Source organism: Bufo gargarizans, chromosome 9 (genome assembly GCF_014858855.1).
Source record: "Bufo gargarizans isolate SCDJY-AF-19 chromosome 9, ASM1485885v1, whole genome shotgun sequence".
NCBI classification, from domain to species: Eukaryota; Metazoa; Chordata; class Amphibia; order Anura; family Bufonidae; genus Bufo; species Bufo gargarizans.
The window spans coordinates 143,534,056-143,554,777 of record NC_058088.1 but is presented as its reverse complement, the minus strand read 5'-3'; the positions used below and the strand labels follow the sequence as shown (position 1 = coordinate 143,554,777).

The 20,722-nt window shown below is 43.9% G+C and overlaps 1 protein-coding gene across 1 annotated transcript in view; it reads left to right on the top strand.

Annotated features, from left to right (window-relative positions):
* Window positions 1-20,722, top strand: part of KLF8 (Kruppel like factor 8) — a 141,521-nt gene that overhangs the window by 76,028 nt on the left and 44,771 nt on the right. The window contains exons 3-4 of the mRNA XM_044268654.1: window positions 14,188-14,301; window positions 20,272-20,371. Of these exons, the coding sequence (XP_044124589.1) occupies window positions 14,188-14,301; window positions 20,272-20,371 (214 nt within the window). The remainder of the gene's footprint in view (window positions 1-14,187; window positions 14,302-20,271; window positions 20,372-20,722) is intronic.

Here is a 20,722-nt window from a genome sequence, read left to right as displayed (position 1 = left end):
TAGAAATTAACATTTGTGCTGCTTTTATTTGTAAGATAATAGCAATTGTTTTGTTGTTGTTTTTTTTAAGATGATGCCATATTAGATTGCCATAGCACTAGCATTGGAATATATGAGAAAATTGCATATTTCCTATGGAGCTCTATTACAGGCTATGGCTTCATAGGAAATACGATGCAGCAGCCTGGGTTTCATTCACAGAGACCCAGGCAGCTGCAGGTAGGCTTCTGCTCCCCTATTGGCCAGACGGGAGAGTCAGAGCGCAAACCGAAAGTGAAAATATTAACATTATTATGCTATTAAAACATTATGGATATTGCAAAAAGCAAAAGTCCTGACTAGCCAGATGTGTTTGATTACTTTTGTTGTGTTTATAAGTACCCCTAAGGCCTCTTTCACACGGGCGTCATGTTTTTTGCCCGGATAAGAGGCGGGTGCGTTGCGGGAAAATGCGCGATTTTTCCGCGCGAGTGCAAAACATTGTCATGCGTTTTGCACTCGCGTGAGAAAAATCACGCATGTTTGGTACCCAGACCCGAACTTCTTCACAGAAGTTCGGGCTTGGGATTGATGTTCTGAAGATTGTATTATTTTCCCTTATAACATGGTTATAAGGGAAAATAATAGCATTCTGAATACAGAATGCTTAGTATAATAGTGCTGGAAGGGTTAAAAATAATAAAAAAGTTAACTCACCTTCTCCTCTTGTTAGCGTAGATCCCGGTCTGTTCTTTAGCTGTGGACTGAATGACCTGAGGTGACGTCAGATCACATGCTCCAATCACATGGTCCATCACCGTGGTGATGGAGCATGTGATCTGACGTCATCAAAGGTCCTTCAGCCACAGCTAAAGAACAGACCGGCCTCTACGCGAACAAGAGGAGAAGGTGAGTTAACTTTTTTATTATTTTTAACCCTTCCAGCACTATTATACTAAGCATTCTGTATTCAGAATGCTATTATTTTCCCTTATAACCATGTTATAAGGGAAAATAATACAGTGAATAGACTGTCACCTAGAACCCATGCGTGAAAATCGCACCGCATCCGCACTTGCTTGCGGATGCATGCGATTTTCACGCAACCCCATTCATTTCTATAGGGCCTGCATTACGTGAAAAACGCACAAAGAGGAGCGTGCTGCGATTTTCACGCAACGCATAAGTGATGCGTGAAAATCACCGCTCGTGTGCACAGCCCCATAGAAATGAATGGGTCAGGATTCAGTGCGGGTGCAATGCGTTCACCGCACGCATCGCACCCGCACGGAAAACTCGCCCGTGTGAAAGGGGCCTAACACCCTGGTGGAGGCAGTTATTCCTTGCTATACTCCACACTCAGCTTAGATTGTCTTTTGCCAATGCTCCTCCTCTTTCCTCGGCTCTGTAAGCGCTGCACACAGCACCCTGGTGGGTGGAAGGCAGTAATACAGCTTAAGTAACTGCATACTAGATATTTTGACTGCTACCTGAGAGAATACAGGGTAAATCAAGGTAATTGAAGTTTAACCCTCTTTTGCTTTTGTTGTGTTTCTCAGTGATGCAACCATGTTAATAAAATGTGTTCTGGTTCTGTATTAGTCAGAATTGAAAGTCCGTGTAGCAACATATAGAAATCCAGGGGTGGACATACCGCCTGTGCAGCCGGTTCAGCTGCACAGGGGCCCTCCAGCTCAGCTGTTTTTGCGTCCATAGGACGCACAGACAGCTGATTGTAATGGTGAAGCAGGGCCGCTTCACCGTTCATTACTTCATCCAGCATATGGAAAGGGCCCCCTGGCAACCTGTGTCTCACTATCTAACTTTAGTCTGTATCTAGGATGCGCTGCCTCCTGGTGTGGACACTAGGGCAGCATCATGAGGAGTTTTAAATGAGCTCAGCCAGGCCTGTGCTTGAGCCACTTCACTGTGTCGGTGGGTAGCTCCGCCTCCCGTCTAGCCGGCAATTAGGAGGATGCAAGTGATGACTGGAATCTGCCTGTGTGCTCACTGTCCCAGCCTGATGCTGAACTTGATTTGGTATTAGGGATGAGCGAACCCGAACTGTATAGTTCAGGTTCGTACCTAATTTTGGGGTGTCCATGACACGGACCCGAACATTTTCGTAAAAGTCTGGGTTTGGGTTCGGTGTTCGTCGCTTTCTTGGCGCTTTTTGAAAGGCTGCAAAGCAGCCAATCAACAAGCGGCATACTACTTGCCCAAAGAGGCCATCACAGCCATGCCTACTATTGGCATGGCTGTGATTGGCCAGTGCAGCATGTGACCCAGCCTCTATTTAAGCTGGAGTCGCGTAGCGCCGCCCGTCACTCTGCTCTGAACAGTGTAGGGAGAGGATGCAGCTGCTGCTGTTAGGGCGAGATTAGGCACTAGACAGGGATTTACTCAGCAAAAACGATCACTTTACTTAATGAAGTGATTGATCTACAGCTGTGAATCATTGATCTTCTGCTATTCAATTGCTCACTATTTTTAGGCTGCCCAGAGCGTTTTTCAGTCACTTTTTTCTGGGGTGATCGGTGGCCATTTTGTGTCTTGTGGTGCGCCAGCACAAGCTGCCACGAAGTCCATTTAACCATCAATAGTGTGTTTTTTTTTTTTTGCTATATCCTACATCAGGGGCTTGGCTGTGCTTGCTATTTTATTGAGGGGTGAAATACAATTGCCAAAATAGCAGTACCCTAAATCTGGTGTTTCAGCTGTGGCTAGCCAATTGTAATACTGTCTGCTGTCTGGCAAAGGATATATTTTTGAAATACAATTCCCAACTTAGCAATTCCCTAAATCAGTGGTTTCTGCTGTATCAGGCCTACTTTAAATCTATCCATAAAAGGGTATATTAGATTGAAGGTGCTGATAGGGTCATCCTCAATAACTTCACACGCTACTGTGCATTTCCAAGTCTAATTCTGTCCGTAAACGTATACCTGTCATCCAGCGCCTAAATACTAGGCCTACAATTTATATTCAGCTAAATCTGTCGTTACTGCTGTGCCTGTATTAGTGTAATACGGTACCTAAATAGATAGCCAGATAGGTACCGTATTACACAGATAGGCCTGAATTTGAATTCAGTACATTGGGCCAAATAATTGTTTTCTTATTGTGGTGAACGGTAACAATGAGGAAAACATCTAGTAAGGGACGCGGACATGGTCGTGGTGGTGTTAGTGGACCCTCTGGTGCTGGGAGAGGACGTGGCCGTTCTGCCACAGCCACACGTCCTAGTGTACCAACTACCTCAGTTCCCAATAGCCGCCAGAATTTACAGCGATATTTGGTGGGGCCCAATGCCGTTCTAAGGATGGTAAGTCCTGAGCAGGTACAGGCATTAGTCAATTGGGTGGCCGACAGTGGATCCAGCACGTTCACATTATCTCCCACCCAGTCTTCTGCAGAAAGCGCACAGATGGCGCCTGAAAACCAAGCCCATCAGTCTGTCACATCACCCCCATGCATATCAGGGAAACTGTCTGAGCCTCAAGTTATGCAGTAGTCTCTTATGCTGTTTGAAGACTCTTCTGGCAGGGTTTCCCAAGGGCATCCACCTAGCCCTTCCCCAGCGGTGGAAGACATAGAATGCACTGACGCACAACCACTTATGTTTCCTGATGATGAGGACATGGGAATACCACCTCAGCACATCTCTGATGATGACGAAACACAGGTGCCAACTGCTGCGTCTTTCTGCAGTGTGCAGACTGAACAGGAGGTCAGGGAGGAAGACTGGGTGGAAGACGAAGCAGGGGACGATGAGGTCCTAGACCCCACATGGAATAAAGGTCGTGCCACTGACTTTCACAGTTCGGAGGAAGAGGCAGTGGTGAGACCGAGCCAACAGCGTAGCAAAAGAGGGAGCAGTGGGCAAAAGCAGAACACCCGCCACCAAGAGACTCCGCCTGCTACTGACCGCCGCCATCTGGGACCACGCACCCCAAAGGCAGCTTCAAGGAGTTCCCCGGCATGGCACTTCTTCAAACAATGTGCTGACGACGCGAGACCCGAGTGGTTTGCACACTGTGCCATCAGAGCCTGAAGCGGGGCATTAACGTTCTGAACCTTAGCACAACCTGCATGACCAGGCACCTGCATGCAAAGCATGAACTGCAGTGGAGTAAACACCTTAAAAACAAGGAACTCACTCAGGCACCCCCTGCTACTTCTTCTGCTGCTGCCGCCTCTTCTGCTGCTGCCGCTGCCTCGGCCTCTTCCTTCGCCTCTGGAGGAACGTTGGCACCTGCCGCCCAGCAAACAGAGGATGTAACACCACCACCTCTGTCACCAAGCATCTCAACCATGTCACACGGCAGCGTTCAGCTCTCCATCTCACAAACATTTGAGAGAAAGCGTAAATTCCCACCTAGCCACCCTCGATCTCTGGCCCTGAATGCATTTCTAAACTACTGGCCTATGAAATGCTGTCATTCAGGCTGGTGGACACAGACAGCTTCAAACAGCTCATGTAGCTTGCTGTCCCACAGTAGGTTGTTCCCAGCCGCCACTACTTCTCCAAGAGAGCCGTGCCTGAAACTCATATGTTTGGGGGACAGGCCCCACACCGCACAAGAGTTGTGGCGGGGTATAGAACAACAGACCGACGAGTGTTTGCTGCTGGTGAGCCTCCAGCCCGGCCTGGAGGTGTGCGATAATGGGAGAAATCTCGTTGCAGCTCTGGGACTAGCCGGTTTGACGCACATCCCTTGCCTGGCGCATGTGCTGAATTTGGTGGTGCAGAAGTTCATTCACAACTACCCCAACATGTCAGAGCTGCTGCATAAAGTGCGGGCCGTCTGTTCGCGCTTCCGGCGTTCACATCCTGCCGCTGCTCGCCTGTCTGCGCTACAGCGTAACTTGGGCCTTCCCGCTCACCGCCTCATATGCGACGTGCCCACCAGGTGGAACTCCACCTTGCACATGCTGGACAGACTGTGCGAGCAGCAGCAGGCCATAGTGGAGTTTCAGCTGCAGCACGCACGGATCAGTCGCACTGCGGAACAGCACCACTTCACCACCAATGACTGGGCCTCCATGCGAGACCTGTGTGCCCTGTTGCGAGTACTCCACCAACATGGCCAGTGGCAATAACGCCGTTATCAGCGTTACAATACCACTTCTATGTCTCCTGGAGAAAACACTTAGGGCGATGATGGAAGAGGAGGTGGCCCAGGAGGAGGAGGAGGAAGAGGGGTCATTTTTAGCACTTTCAGGCCAGTCTCTTCGAAGTGACTCAGAGGGAGGTTTGTTGCAACAGCAGAGGCCAGGTACAAATGTGGCCAGCCAGGGCCCACTACTGGAGGACGAGGAGGTGGAGGAGGATGAGGATGAAGCATGTTCACAGCGGGGTGGCATCCAACGCAGCTCGGGCCCATCACTGGTGCGTGGCTGGGGGGAAACACAGGACGATGACGATACGCCTCCCACAGAGGACAGCTTGTCCTTACCTCTGGGCAGCCTGGCACACATGAGCGACTACATGCTGCAGTGTCTGCGCAACGACAGCAGAGTTGCCCACATTTTAACGTGTGCGGACTACTGGGTTGCCACCCTGCTGGATCCACAGTACAAAGACAATGTGCCCACCTTACTTCCTGCACTGGAGCGTGATAGGAAGATGCGCGAGTACAAGCTCACATTGGTAGACGCGCTACTGAGAGCGTTCCCAAATGTCACAGGGGAACAAGTAGAAGCCCAAGGCGAAGGCAGAGGAGAAGCAAGAGGTCACCAACGCAGCTGTGTCACGGCCAGCTCCTCTGAGGGCAGGGTTAGCATGGCAGAGATTTGGAAAAGTTTTGTCAACACGGCACAGCTAACTGCACCACCACCTGATACGGAACGTGCTAGCAGGAAGCAACATTTCACTAACATGGTGGAACAGTACATGTGCACACCCCTCCACGTACTGACTGATGGTTCGTCCCCATTCAACTTCTGGGTCTCCAAATTGTCCACGTGGCCAGAGCTAGCCTTTTATGCCTTGGAGGTGCTGGCCTGCCCGGCGGCCAGCGTTTTGTCTGAACGTGTATTCAGCACGGCAGGGGGCGTCATTACAGACAAACGCAGCCGCCTGTCTACAGCCAATGTGGACAAGCTCACGTTCATAAAAATGAACCAGGCATGGATCCCACAGGACCTGTCCATCCCTTGTGCAGATTAGATATTAACTACCTCCCCTTAACCATATATTATTGTACTCCAGGGCACTTCCTCATTCAATCCTTTTTTTATTTTCATTTTACCATTATATTGCGGGGCAGCCCAAAGTTGAATGAACCTCTCCTCTGTCTGGGTGCCGGGGCCTAAAAATATCTGACAGTGGCCTGTTCCAGTGTTGGGTGACGTGAAGCCTGATTCTCTGCTATGACATGAAGCCTGATTCTCTGCTATGACATGAAGCCTGATTCTCTGCTATGACATGAAGCCTGATTCTCTGCTATGGGACCTCTCTCCTCTGTCTGGGTGCCAGGGCCAAAATATCTGACAATGGCCTGTTCCAGTGGTGGGTGACGTGAAGCCTGATTCTCTGCAATGGGACCTCTCTCCTCTGTCTGGGTGCCAGGGCCAAAATATCTGACAATGGCCTGTTCCAGTGGTGGGTGACGTGAAGCCTGATTCTCTGCTATGACATGAAGCCTGATTCTCTGCTATGACATGAAGCCTGATTCTCTGCTATGGGACATCTCTCTTCTGTCTGGGTGCCGGGGCCTAAAAATATCTGACAGTGGCCTGTTCCAGTGTTGGGGGACATGAAGCCTGATTCTCTGCTATGACATGACGCCTGATTCTCTGCTATGGGACCTCTCTCCTCTGTCTGGGTGCCAGGGCCAAAATATCTGACAATGGCCTGTTCCAGTGGTGGGTGACGTGAAGCCTGATTCTCTGCTATGACATGAAGCCTGATTCTCTGCTATGACATGAAGCTCGATTCTCTGCTATGGGACCTCTCTCCTTTGTCTGGGTGCCGGGGTCTAAATATCTGACAGTGGCCTGTTCCAGTGGTGGGTGACATGAAGCCTGATTCTCTGCTATGGGACCTCTCTCCAATTGATATTGGTTAATTTTTATTTATTTTATTTTTTATTCTTATTAATTTCCCTATCCACATTTGTTTGCAGGGGATTTAACTACATTTTGCTGCCTTTTGCAGCCCTCTAGCCCTTTCCTGGGCTGTTTTACAGACTTTTTAGTGCCGAAAAGTTTGGGTCCCCATTGACTTCAATGGGGTTCGGGTTCGGGACGAAGTTCGGGTCGGGTTCGGATCCCGAACCCGAACATTTCCGGGAAGTTCGGCCGAACTTCTCGAACCCGAACATCCAGGTGTTCGCTCAACTCTAGACAGCACCTTTGGATTGACACTGACATAGGACTCTGGGCAGCTTGTGAAACACGAAGCAGAGGTTCACAAGAAAGATTTCTTGAAGCAGAACTCTCTTAATTTCCAGCCTACCTTGAATTAAATGAGAACAGGTTCACTTTAAAAGCTGAATTCAGAACAATAGGTTAGTTGGATGCACAGGGTGGCTGATACACCAAAAAGGGTGCTCTCAAACTTGCAGCGTCACCCCGCTACTAAAAGGCAAAAGTATACAGACGTGGACAAAATTGTTGGTACCCTTTGGTCAATGAAAGAAAAAGTCACAATGGTCACAGAAATAACTTTAATCTGACAAAAGTAATAATAAATTAAAATTCTATAAATGTTAACCAATGAAAGTCAGACATTGTTTTTCAACCATGCTTCAACAGAATTATGTAAAAAAATAAACTCATGAAACAGGCATGGACAAAAATGATGGTACCCCTAACTTAATATTTTGTTGCGCAACCTTTTGAGGCAATCACTGCAATCAAACGCTTCCTGTAACTGTCAATGAGACATCTGCACCTCTCAGCAGGTATTTTGGCCCACTCCTCATGAGCAAACTGCTCCAGTTGTGTCCGGTTTGAAGGGTGCCTTTTCCAGACTGCATGTTTCAGCTCCTTCCAAAGATGCTCAATAGGATTGAGGTCAGGGCTCATAGAAGGCCACTTTAGAATAGTCCAATTTTTTCCTCTTAGCCATTCTTGGGTGTTTTTAGCGGTGTGTTTTGGGTCATTGTCCTGTTGCAAGACCCATGACCTGCGACTGAGACCAAGCTTTCTGACACTGGCTAGTACATTTCTCTCTAGAATTCCTTGATAGTCTTGAGATTTCATTGTACCCTGCACAGATTCAAGACACCCTGTGCCAGACGCAGCAAAGCAGCCCCAGAACATAACAGAGCCTCCTCCATGTTTCACAGTAGGGACAGTGTTCTTTTCTTGATATGCTTCATTTTTTCGTCTGTGAACATACAGCTGATGTGCCTTGGCAAAAACTTCGATTTTTGTCTCATCTGTCCACAGGACATTCTCCCAGAAGCTTTGTGGCTTGTCAACATGTAGTTTGGCATATTCCAGTCTTGCTTTTTTATGATTCGTTTTCAACAATGGTGTCCTCCTTGGTCGTCTCCCATGTAGTCCACTTTGGCTCAAACAACGACGGATGGTGCGATCTGACACTGATGTTCCTTGAGCATGAAGTTCACCTTGAATCTCTTTAGAAGTCTTTCTAGGCTCTTTTGTTACCATTCGGATTATCCGTCTCTTAGATTTGTCATCAATTTTCCTCCTGCGGCCACGTCCAGGGAGGTTGGCTACAGTCCCATGGATCTTAAACTTATGAATAATATGTGCAACTGTACTCACAGGAACATCTAGTTGCTTGGAGATGGTCTTATAGCCTTTACCTTTAACATGCTTGTCTATAATTTTCTTTCTGATCTCTTGAGACAGCTCTTTCCTTTGCTTCCTCTGGTCCATGTCGAGTGTGGTACACACCATATCACCAAACAACACAGTGATTACCTGGAGCCATATATATAGGCCCAATGGCTGATTACAAGGTTGTAGACACCTGTGATGCTAATTAGTGGACACACCTTGAATTAACATGTCCCTTTGGTCACATTATGTTCTGTGTTTTCTAGGGGTACCATCATTTTTGTCCATGCCTGTTTCATGAGTTTATTTTTTTACATAATTCTGTTGAAGCATGGTTGAAAAACAATGTCTGACTTTCATTGGTTAACATTTATAGAATTTTAATTTATTATTACTTTTGTCAGATTAAAGTTATTTCTGTGACCATTGTGACTTTTTCTTTCATTGACCAAAGGGTACCAACAATTTTGTCCACGTCTGTATATAGGAATGATTGGGCACACCTAAGATACTTGGTAACCAATATTTATTAAAGTAGTTAAAATAGTTGGAATAATTAGACAGTAATATAAAGACAGCAGTACGAATTTAACAGCAGTATGAATATACGAAACTGCCACGTAATTTAGACAGCAATCAAGTGGAAATTAAGTATGTTTGTGACCGAAAGGAGGCTCAAAATGGTCACTTGCAGATGATGTTGGTGACTAACAGCCTCATTGCGACCACAGTGGACAGAAGGAGTAGATATTAAACTCCAATATTAATGAATCAATTAAATACTTTATAGATTTAAAAATGCATTGTAGGTGATAAAAAATATACATAAAATATTTTTTATCACCTACAATGCATTTTTAAATCTATAAAGTATTTAATTGATTCATTAATATTGGAGTTTAATATCTACTCCTTCTGTCCACTGTGGTCGCAATGAGGCTGTTAGTCACCAACATCATCTGCAAGTGACCATTTTGAGCCTCCTTTCGGTCACAAACATACTTAATTTCCACTTGATTGCTGTCTAAATTACGTGGCAGTTTCGTAAATTCATACTGCTGTTAAATTCGTACTGCTGTCTTTATATTACTGTCTAATTATTCCAACTATTTTAACTACTTTAATAAATATTGGTTACCAAGTATCTTAGGTGTGCCCAATCATTCCTATATTCACTTTAAAAGCTGTTGTTGCATTTTGCCAACCAGCTACCAGAAGATCTCTAGGCCGTTACATAGCCTACTGTAAAATGTCTGATTACGCATGGGAAAAATATGATGATTTGACAAATGGTATGGCAGTGGTAAATTCACATACCAAGATCTGCCCCCATACTGTTCTGTACACAAGAGGTAGCTTCTTGTAGTCCACAATAGAAGACACCAGCACTGGACAATATGTGCCAGAAGTAAAGCACTTTTTTATTAAATTGACACATACATCTAACAGCCAACATTTCGGGGCCATGCAGGGTCCCTTCTTTTGGCCAACATAGTGACGGTCACTATGTCGCCCAGAAGAAGGGACCCTGTATGGCCCCCAAATGTTTGACGGACACAGCGCCATCCATGTTGTCACTTCAAGCACCAACCTCTTACTCAAGGTCTGTACACTCTATGGAGTGCTGATGATTTTGTATTATTAGCTGCTTGTAGTTCCAAGTTACTATTTGTTAAGCATAGGTAGCAAAGGTTTTAGCTTGAGATAATCTACTTTTTTATGCACTTCCCATGGACAAGTGCAGTTACCGTTTAATGAAGACTGCGAAAAAATCAGGACTTAATATGGATATCTCTATGTTTGGGTTTATTTGTTCTTTATTTGTCATTGATTTTCATGAAAACTTTATGATCTTTAGTTTATAAAATGATTTGTAGAATAAAAATGTTTGAGACACATTTTACTATTCTACTTCTTGATAGTTAGTATTTATTTTTTTGGCTGTAGCTATAATCATTCTTACTTCAAGTGATGCCAGTCCACAGTAACTTGTCTTACTACCTGTGTAAAGTTAGTATGCTTCAGCCCTGTTAATGGAGTTCAGAAAAATAAGCAGCACAAATGATCATTTTTACAGCACAAATGCAGCACTAACCAACCAGCCCAGTTTTGCTATTATCTTACAAATAAAAGCAGCACAAATGTTAATTTCTACAGTACAAACCAGCACAAACGTAGCACTAACCAACCAGCCCAGTTTCGTGTCTTTTGGCTGTGATGGGGGGCTAGGTGACCTTTGGTGACCTTTCAATAAATGGTTAATAACTCGAAAACGAAAGGAGGTAGAATGGAGATTTAAACGGCACAAACCAGCACAAACGTAGCACTAACCAACCAGCAAGTTTCATGTCTTTTTGCTGTTGTAGGGGGGCTGGTGATGTCATCATGTTGAAACAAACAGTTGCTATTATCTTTAAAATAAAAGCAGCACAAATGTTAATTTTTGCGGCACAAAACAGCACAAACGTAGCACTAAAGAAACACACTGGAGTTTTTGTTTGTGCTGTTTGAAGGGGGGCCAGCTTCGCTCACCTCCTTGAAGCAGCCACTACTTCTCACAACTGAGAGTAAGTAACATAGTAACATAGTATATAAGGCAGAAGAAAGACATTTGTCCATCCAGTTCAGCCAGTTATCCTGCAAGTTGATCCAGAGGAAGGCAAAAAAAAGCCCTGTGAGGTAGAAGACAATTCTCCCCACTTAAGGCCTCATGCACACGGCCGTTGTTTTGGTCCGCATTCGAGCCGCTGTTTTGGCGGCTCGGATGCGGACCCATTCACTTCAATGGGGCTGCAAAAGATCTGGACAGCATGCGGACAGCACTCAGTGGAGTGTAGGATATGCTCCCAGTGTCTAATAGATACGGGTCGCACCTCTGGGATCTACACCTATACTTAGAACAGAGCCCAAAAAGTGCTAGAGGGCGCACCATGGGTTGCCCGCCATTCATTCATATGGGAGTGCCAAAAATAGTGCGCAACTATTTTCGTTAGCTCCAAAGAAGTGAATGGAGAGGTGGTGATGCTTGCGCAGTCCGCTTCCCATTCACTTCTGAAAATAGTCGAGCGTGCTGCTCGATTATTTTCAGTGCTACCATAGGAATAAATCGAGGGCAGCCTTCATGCGATATACAGTGGATATAAAAAGTCTACACACCCCTGTTTAAAATGTCAGGTTTCTGTGATGTAAAAAAATTAGACAAAGATAAAATATTTCAGAACTTTTTCTACCTTTTTAATGTGACCTATAAACTGTACAACTCAATTGAAAAACAAACTGAAATCTTTTAGGTAGAGGGAAGAAAAAATCTAAAAATAAAATATGGTTGCATAAGTGTGCACACCCTTAGGGCCGCTTCACACGAGCGGATGCCGTGCGTGGCATCCGCTCCGTGAAAGAGTGCCAAGACCCGCTGCAGACTGCAGAGGCACGGAGCAGTAACATGACTGTTAATGCTCCGTGCCTCTGCAGTCTGCAGCGGGTCTTGGCACTCTTTCACGGAGCGGATGCCACGCACGGCATCCGCTCGTGTGAAGCGGCCCTTAAACTAATACTTTGTTAAAGCACCTTTTGATTTTATTGCAGTACTCAGTCTTTTTGGGTATGAGTCTCATATCAGTATCAGCATAGATCTTTGAAAAAACACTCCAAATTTGTCAAATTGCGAGGGCATCTCCTGTGCACAGCCCTCTTCAGATCACAGATTCAGATCACTGGATTCAGGTCTGAGCTCTGGCTTAGCCATTCCAAAACTTTAATCTTCTTCTGGTGAAGCCATTGCTTTCTTGATTTGGATGTATGCTTTGGGTCGTTGTCATGCTGAAAGATGAAGTTTCTCTTTGTGTTCAGCGTTCAGTTTTGTGCCAATATTGACTGGTATTCATAATTCCCTCTAGCTTTTCTAAGGCCTCAGTTTCAGCTGAAGAAAAACAGCTCCAAAGCATGATGCTGCCACCACCATGCTTCACTGTGGGCTTCTTTTGGTGATGTGCAGTGTTGTTTTTGGGCCAAACATATCTTTTGGCCAAAAAGTTCAACCTTGGTTTCATCAGACCATAACACCTTTTCCCACATGCTTCTGGGAGACTTCAGATGTGCTTTTGCAAAATGTAGATGGATTTTTTTTTTTCATAAGAAAGGGCTTTCGTCTTGCCACTCTACCCCATAGACCAGACATATGAAGAATACGGGAGATTGTTGTCACATGTACAACACAGCCAGTACTTGCCAAATATTCCTGCATCTCCTTTAATGTTGCTGTAGGCCTCTTGGTAGCTTCCCAGACCAGTTTTCTTCTCATCTTTTCATCAATTTTGGAGGGATGTCCAGTTCTTGGTAATGTCACTGTTGTGCCATATTTTCTCTACTTGATGATGACTGTCTTCACTGTGTTCCATGGTATATCTAATGCCTTGGAAATTCTTTTGTACCCTTCTCCTGACTGATACCTTTTAACAATGAGATCCCTCTGATGCTTTGGAAGCTCTACGTGGACCATGGCTTTTGCTGTGGGATGCGACTAAGGCCTCATGCACACAATCGTTGTTTTGGTCCGCATCCGAGCCGCAGGCGGCTCGGATGCGGACCCACTCACTTCAATAGGTCCTCAAAAGATGCGGACAGCACTCCATGTGCTCTCTGCATCCGTTGCTCTGTTCCGTGGCCCCGAAAAGAAATATATAACCTGTCCTATTCTTGTTAGTTTTGCGGACAAGAATAGGCAGTTATATCAATGGCTGTCCGTGCCATTCCGCAAATTGCGGAACGCACAAGGACGTCATCCGTGTTTTGCGGATCCGCAATTTGTGGATCGCAAAACACACCACGGTTATGTGCATGTAGCCTAAGAAAATTTCAGGAAAGACCAACTAGAGCGGCTGAACTTTGATTAGGGTTAATCAGAGGCACTTTAAATGATAGCAGGTGTATGCTGACTCCTATTTAACATGATTTTGAATGTGATTGCTTAATTCTGAACACAGCTACATCCCCAGTTATAAGCAACCACATTATTTTAGTTTTTTTGTTTTCTTCCCTCCACCTAAAAGATTTCAGTTTGTTTTTCAATTGAGTGGTACAGTTTATAGGTCACATTAAAGGTGGAAAAAGTTCTGAAATGATTTATCTTTGTCTCATTTTTTTTACAGCGCAGAAACCTGACATTTTAATAGGGGTGTGTAGACTTTTTATATCCACTGGAGCTCTGTGGCCTCTTCAAACAGCTGATTGGTGGAGGTTCTGGGAGTCAGACTCCCACCAATAAGATATTGATGACCTTTTCTTAGGTTAGACCATCAATAACAAAATCTTGGACAACCACTCAAACTTCTCAACCTAACTTTTTTCCCCCTGTTTGAATGTGTTTTCATATATAATGTTTATGCTTGTGGAACGATGCACATAATGTGATCTTAGAGAAGGCTGATTTGCTGTTAATATATTTAATAATAGGAGGAGCCCGTGGATTATTAATCCAGTCACCAGCATCTAAAATTGAAGATTCAGATTCAAGGACTGATCAGTTACCATGTGATCTTGGACAAGTTGGTTTATCAGATAATTCAGGTATTTATTTATTTTTCTTTCAGTAAAATGATCTTAAACAAGACCACAGCACTTATGTCATTTGTAAACTGTTGACCCCATCAGAGATTTAACTACAAAATGCATAAAACATTTTAAAAGGCACTTATAGATGCACTTATTGCTTATAGATGCATTGCATTGGTATTTTTCTTGACTTTTGTTATACAATTTTCCTAAAACATAACTGTAGGGATTACACAGTGTTTATCTATATTCCCAGGCTAGTATTTGCATGAACATTTTGTAATACATTTTTTATTTGGTTTATTTATTTCTAGTTTTGCATTAAGTAGAGAACTATGAATAAATAAATAAAGGTACAGAATTGACAGGATACAATATTGGAACATTACATATGCATGTAAACAGTAGAACTAGGGTTCAGTAGCAAAAGCGACTACTGTCCAAGTCCCTCTTAGTGTCAGTAATAAATGGAACATTGCAACTGGGGTACCCAAGTATGGAATTAAAAACAAACCATTTATACCAATCATACCACTCTAAAGAACAGTCACCTTCAGATTGTTTGAACTGAAGGAAGCAATTGAAAGCTTTTGAAAGATATGGCATAATTTTATTGGCGTTGTTAGCCGCACATTTCTATCTACTAAATAGTTCAACTGGATAATACCAATGCTATATGTCCGTGCTACATAAGTGAGTAAAATAAAAAAATAAATGAAACCCTTGAAGCAGGCATTGATCCCCAGTATATCCCAACAAGAGAGAACCATGAACCCAAGTGTTTAAGCTGAGACATCAAATTTTGGTGAAAACAAATTGGGTCGTGACAATACCGCCAAATCTTTAGATTGCCTCAGTGTATGCAGGCTGAGCATAAAGGAATTTTCTGGCATCCCCTTTGTTTCTAGTTAGCGCCCCAGTGTGTTTGACATAATATAATTTAAAAAAGGACCCAATAGGGTGATATGGACATGCAAAAGCTTAATTTTTTTTTCATGTTATAAAGGATTATTGTTTGAATTAAAAACACAAGCTTTTGTCCTATAAAACTATACAGTCGTGGCCAAAAGTTTTGAGAATTACATAAATATTGGAAATTGGAAAAGTTGCTGCTTAAGTTTTTATAATAGCAATTTTCATATACTCCAGAATGTTATGAAGAGTGATCAGATGAATTGCATAGTCCTTCTTTGCCATGAAAATTAACTTAATCCCAAAAAAAACTTGCTGAGATCATTTCAGTAATCGTCTTGTTAACTCAGGTGAGAATGTTGACGAGCACAAGGCTGGAGATCATTATGTCAGGCTGATTGGGTTAAAATGGCGTCCAAGAAAGTCCAGCAAGCGCCAGGATCGTCTCCTAAAGAGGATTCAGCTGTGGGATCGGAGTGCCACCAGTGCAGAGCTTGCTCAGGAACGGCAGCAGGCAGGTGTGAGCGCATCTGCACGCACAGTGAGGCGAAGACTTTTCGAAGATGGCCCGGTGTCAAGAAGGCCAGCAAAGAAGCCACTTCTCTCAAAAAAAAAAAACTCATCAGGGACAGATTGATCTTCTGCAGATAATATGGTGAATGGACTGCTGAGGACTGGGGCAAAGTCATATTCTCCAATGAAGCCTCTTTCCGATTGTTTGGGGCATCAGGAAAAAGGCTTGTCCGGAGAAAAAAAGGTGAGTGCTACCATCAGTCCTGTGTCATGCCAACAGTAAAGCATCCTGAGACCATTCTTTTGTGGGGTTGCTTCTCATCCAAGGGAGTGGGCTCACTTACAATTTTGCCCAAAAACACAGCCATGAATAAAGAATGGTACTAAAACACCCTCCAACAGCAACTTCTTCCAACAATCCAACAACAGTTTGGTGAAGAACAATGCATTTTCCAGCATGATGTAGCACCGTGCCATAAGGCAGAAGTGATAACGAAGTGGCTCGGGGACCAAAACGTTGACATTTTGGGTCCATGGCCTGGAAACTCCCCAGATCTTAATCTCATTGAGAACTTGTGGTCAATCCTCAAGAGGCGGGTGGACAAACAAAAACCCACTAATTCTGACAAACTCCAAGAAGTGATTATGAAAGAATGGGTTGCTATCAGTCAGGAATTGGCCCAGAAGTTGATTGAGAGCATGCCCAGTCGAATTGCAGAGATCCTGAAAAAGAAGGGCCAACACTACAAATACTGACTCTTTGCATAAATGTCATGTAATTGTCAGTAAAAGCCTTTGAAACATATGAAGTGCATGTAATTATATTTCACTACATCACAGAAACAACTGAAACAAAGATCTAAAAGCAGTTTAGCAGCAAACTTTGTGAAAGCTAATATTTGTGTCATTCTCAAAACTTTTCTCCACGACTGTAGTATCTGTCATCTTGATGAGCATCGGCTGTGAATGCAGAATATGCCGGTGGGTATATGCCTGTGGATACTAAAGCTGTAGGCCAACCTAAAATGTTGGGAGACAGTGGGTAAAGCCTGGTACTGCCAGTGGAACTACAGGTCCCAGATTGATATATCATGGACTTACCAATACTAGGGTCTAGGGATCGACCGATATTCATTTTTTAGAGCTGATACTGATAATCTGTGAACTCTCAGGCCGATAGCCGATAATTTATACCGATATTCTGTGAATTTTCATATTATTTTTTATTTTATCCTACACAAATCTGCTGAAAATGAATATGTTTATTGTTAATGTTTTTTTTTTTTTTGTAAATCTTTCTTTTTCATTTATACTTAATATTTTTATTTATTTTTTTGCTATTAGCCAGCTTAGGGACTAGAACCCTTGCCTTATTCACTTTGATAGATCTCTATCAGGGCGAATAGGACTTCACACTGTCCCTGCTGCTCTGTGCTTTGTGCACACAGCAGCAAGTGAGCTGACTATGGCAGCCAGGGCTTCATAGCAGCCATGGTAACCGATCGGAGCCACTGCTGGGGCTCTGATCACAACTACCACTGAGGAGGAGAAGAGGGGATCCTGTGGCCTCTGCCACTGATGATTGATACTGGTAGACTTGGGTGGGGGGGCTCACTGCGCCACCAATGTCTAATACTGGGGTTGGGGGGGGGGGGCGCACTGCGCCACCAATGAAGATAACTCTCTGCAGAATCACATAGCCGGCTCCCGACCTTTATGAGCGGTATCTGCGATCTGCGGCAGTTAACACCTCAGGTGCGGCACCTGATGGGTTACCTACAGCAGATCGAAGCTAACGCTCATAGAGGTCGGGAGCCGGCTATGTGATTCTGCAGCCAGCTCCCGCCTTCTGTATATGAATAAATGAGAGATTAATCTTCATTGGTGGCGCAGTGGCCATAGCCCCGCCCCTCCTCTTGTCCACTGTCCTCTCATTGGTGGCAGCAGCAGCAGCATAGGGGGTATAGCGATACCACACTGTACTATTCCGCCAGACATATACTATATGTTCCACTGAGGAAGAAACCTATAGTTTCGAAACCCGTCTGGAGTAATAGTACAGTACGGTATCTCTATATCTAACACTATCTCAATTTAAAATACTGACAGGATTTAATCTATCTCGCCACAGTAAGCACAAGGAGCGGCATTTAGAAATTAAGATCCCGAATGCACCAAGGATAATGCCAGCATGAGCGCAAACTGCAAACTTCAGCAGATAACAGTACAGACCGCAACAAAGCTAAACCGTGCTCATATTGAACATCTACGCCAAATACATCTAACGCTGCCTGAGGCAGTACGGCGGAGCTGACAGACCCTGGTATTGGTAAAAAGCGCTATAGCGCAGTCCACATTACATGTTCAAAGCAAAACCTCTCCTCTGCTGTAACAAATAATTGCTACATAGATTATCCTCTGCTGCTACAAGAGTGTTCCATATTAACTGTGCCCCACTGAGTAACGCAATACTATAGGGACCGATATGGCCAGGAACTAATGAGGCATATGAAGATTAATAAAGAACTTACATTGAGGACAGACACTATATACCGCACTGTGTGAACTGGTTTTAGTCCCGTTTGCGTGAGCTCCGCAATCTGATGTTAAAAGGGACCGAGACTATAATTATTTGGCATGAATTAGAGGTTTTTAGATATTTTACAAACCGGATTCCAAAAAAGTTGGGACACTAAACAAATTGTGAATAAAAACTGAATGCAATGATGTGGAGATGGCAAATGTCAATATTTTATTTGTAATAGAACGTAGATGACAGATCAAACGTTTAATCCAAGTAAATGTATCATTTTAGAGGAAAAATACGTTGATTCAAATTTTCACGGTGTCAACAAATCCCCCAAAAGTTGGGACAAGTAGCAATAAGAGGCTGGCAAAAGTAAATTTGAGCATAACGAAGAGCTGGAAGACCAATTAACACTAATTAGGTCAATTGGCAACATGATTGGGTATAAAAAGAGCTTCTCAGAGTGGCAGTGTCTCTCAGAAGCCAAGATGGGTAGAGGATCACCAATTCCCACACTGTTGCGCAGAAAGATAGTGGAGCAATATCAGAAAGGTGTTACCCAGCGAAAAATTGCAAAGACTTTGCATCTATCATCATCAACTGTGCATAACATCATCCGAAGATTCAGAGAATCTGGAACAATCTCTGTGCGTAAGGGTCAAGGCCGTAAAACCATACTGGATGCCAGTGATCTCCGGGCCCTTAAACGACACTACACCACAAACAGGAATGCTACTGTAAAGGAAATCACAGAATGGGCTCAGGAATACTTCCAGAAACCATTGTCAGTGAACACAATCCATCGTGCCATCCGCCGTTGCCAGCGGAAACTCTACTGTGCAAAGAAGAAGCCATTTCTAAGCAAGATCCACAAGCTCAGGCGTTTTCACTGAGCCAGGGATCATTTAAAATGGAGTGTGGCAAAATGGAAGACTGTTCTGTGGTCAGACAAGTCACGATTCAAAGTTCTTTTTGGAAATCTGGGACGCCATGTCATCCGGACCAAAGAGGACAAGGACAACCCAAGTTGTTATCAACGCTCAGTTCAGAAGCCTGCATCTCTGATGGTATGGGGTTGCATGAGTGCGTGTGGCATGGGCAGCTTGCATATCTGGAAAGGCACCATCAATGCAGAAAAATAGAAAAATATATTCAGGTTCTAGAACAACATATGCTCCCATCCAGACGTCATCTCTTTCAGGGAAGACCCTGCATTTTTCAACAATATAATGCCAGACCACATTCTGCATCAATCACAACATCATGGCTGCGTAGGAGAAGGATCCGGGTACTGAAATGGCCAGTCTGCAGTCCAGATCTTTCACCTATAGAGAACATTTGGCGCATCATAAAGAGGAAGGTGCAACAAAGAAGGCCCAAGACGATTGAACAGTTAGAGGCCTGTATTAGACAAGAATGGGAGAGCATTCCTATTTCTAAACTTGAGAAACTGGTCTCCTCGGTCCCCAGACGTCTGTTGAGTGTTGTAAGAAGAAGGGGAGATGCCACACAGTGGTGAAAATGGCCTTGTCCCAACTTTTTGGGGATTTGTTGACACCATGAAATTCTGATTCAACATATTTTTCCCTTTAAAATGGTACATTTTCTCAGTTTAAACTTTTGTTCCGTGATTTATGTTCTATTCTGAATAAAATATTAGAAGTTGGCACCTCCACATCATTGCATTCAGTTTTTATTCACGATTTGTATAGTGTCCCAACTTTTTTGGAATCCGGTTTTTACATGACATGAATTTTGTGAATGGTGTAATAAATTGTTCTTATGTTTTAATTTGTGAGCTGGCCATTGTTTATATTATATTTTAAAAAATCTGAAGTTGTAGTGAAATGGTTAACAATGTTTTGCATCATATATTAACAGAAATTGACATTCTTAGTTACAAATGATAGTGTTACTGGGCAGTTTTAGTAATTTTGTCATTTAAAAATACACTGCGCATGAATAATTAATACTAAAGTTTCAGAATAAAAACCACCTGTGTATTTTATTTTATTTTATTTTTATTAATAAAGGAAAAGCAGATCCAAATTCAATGTCTCCAGTGGAGATAGACAGTGATAGTGATGAGAGCCTTGTGGAGACCGCATCTTCTTTCCGGGATACAACACACAGGTAACAATTTTCATTTCAATCCCCATACTTCCCCCTTTGACTAGTTTTAAACTGTGCAAATACAAGTCTTCATTAATTTCTTTTTTTTTATGGAATGTGTCAGCAGATTTGTAGCTATGAAACCTGACCTGTTGCATGTGTGCTTGGCAGCTTAAAGGGGTTATCAGAGACAAAGAAATGTGTTCCCCATACATTGGGCCCCTCACACTGAATCTACTCACCTGGCTCCTCGCTCCCTGTGCCACTCCTGGTCTCCGCACCGCCACTGCTGCTTCTCTCTGTGCGCTGATGAAAACATCCGGCGTCGGGGGAGGGGGGAACCCAATGGCAGGCAGTGATGGGGACGCGCCT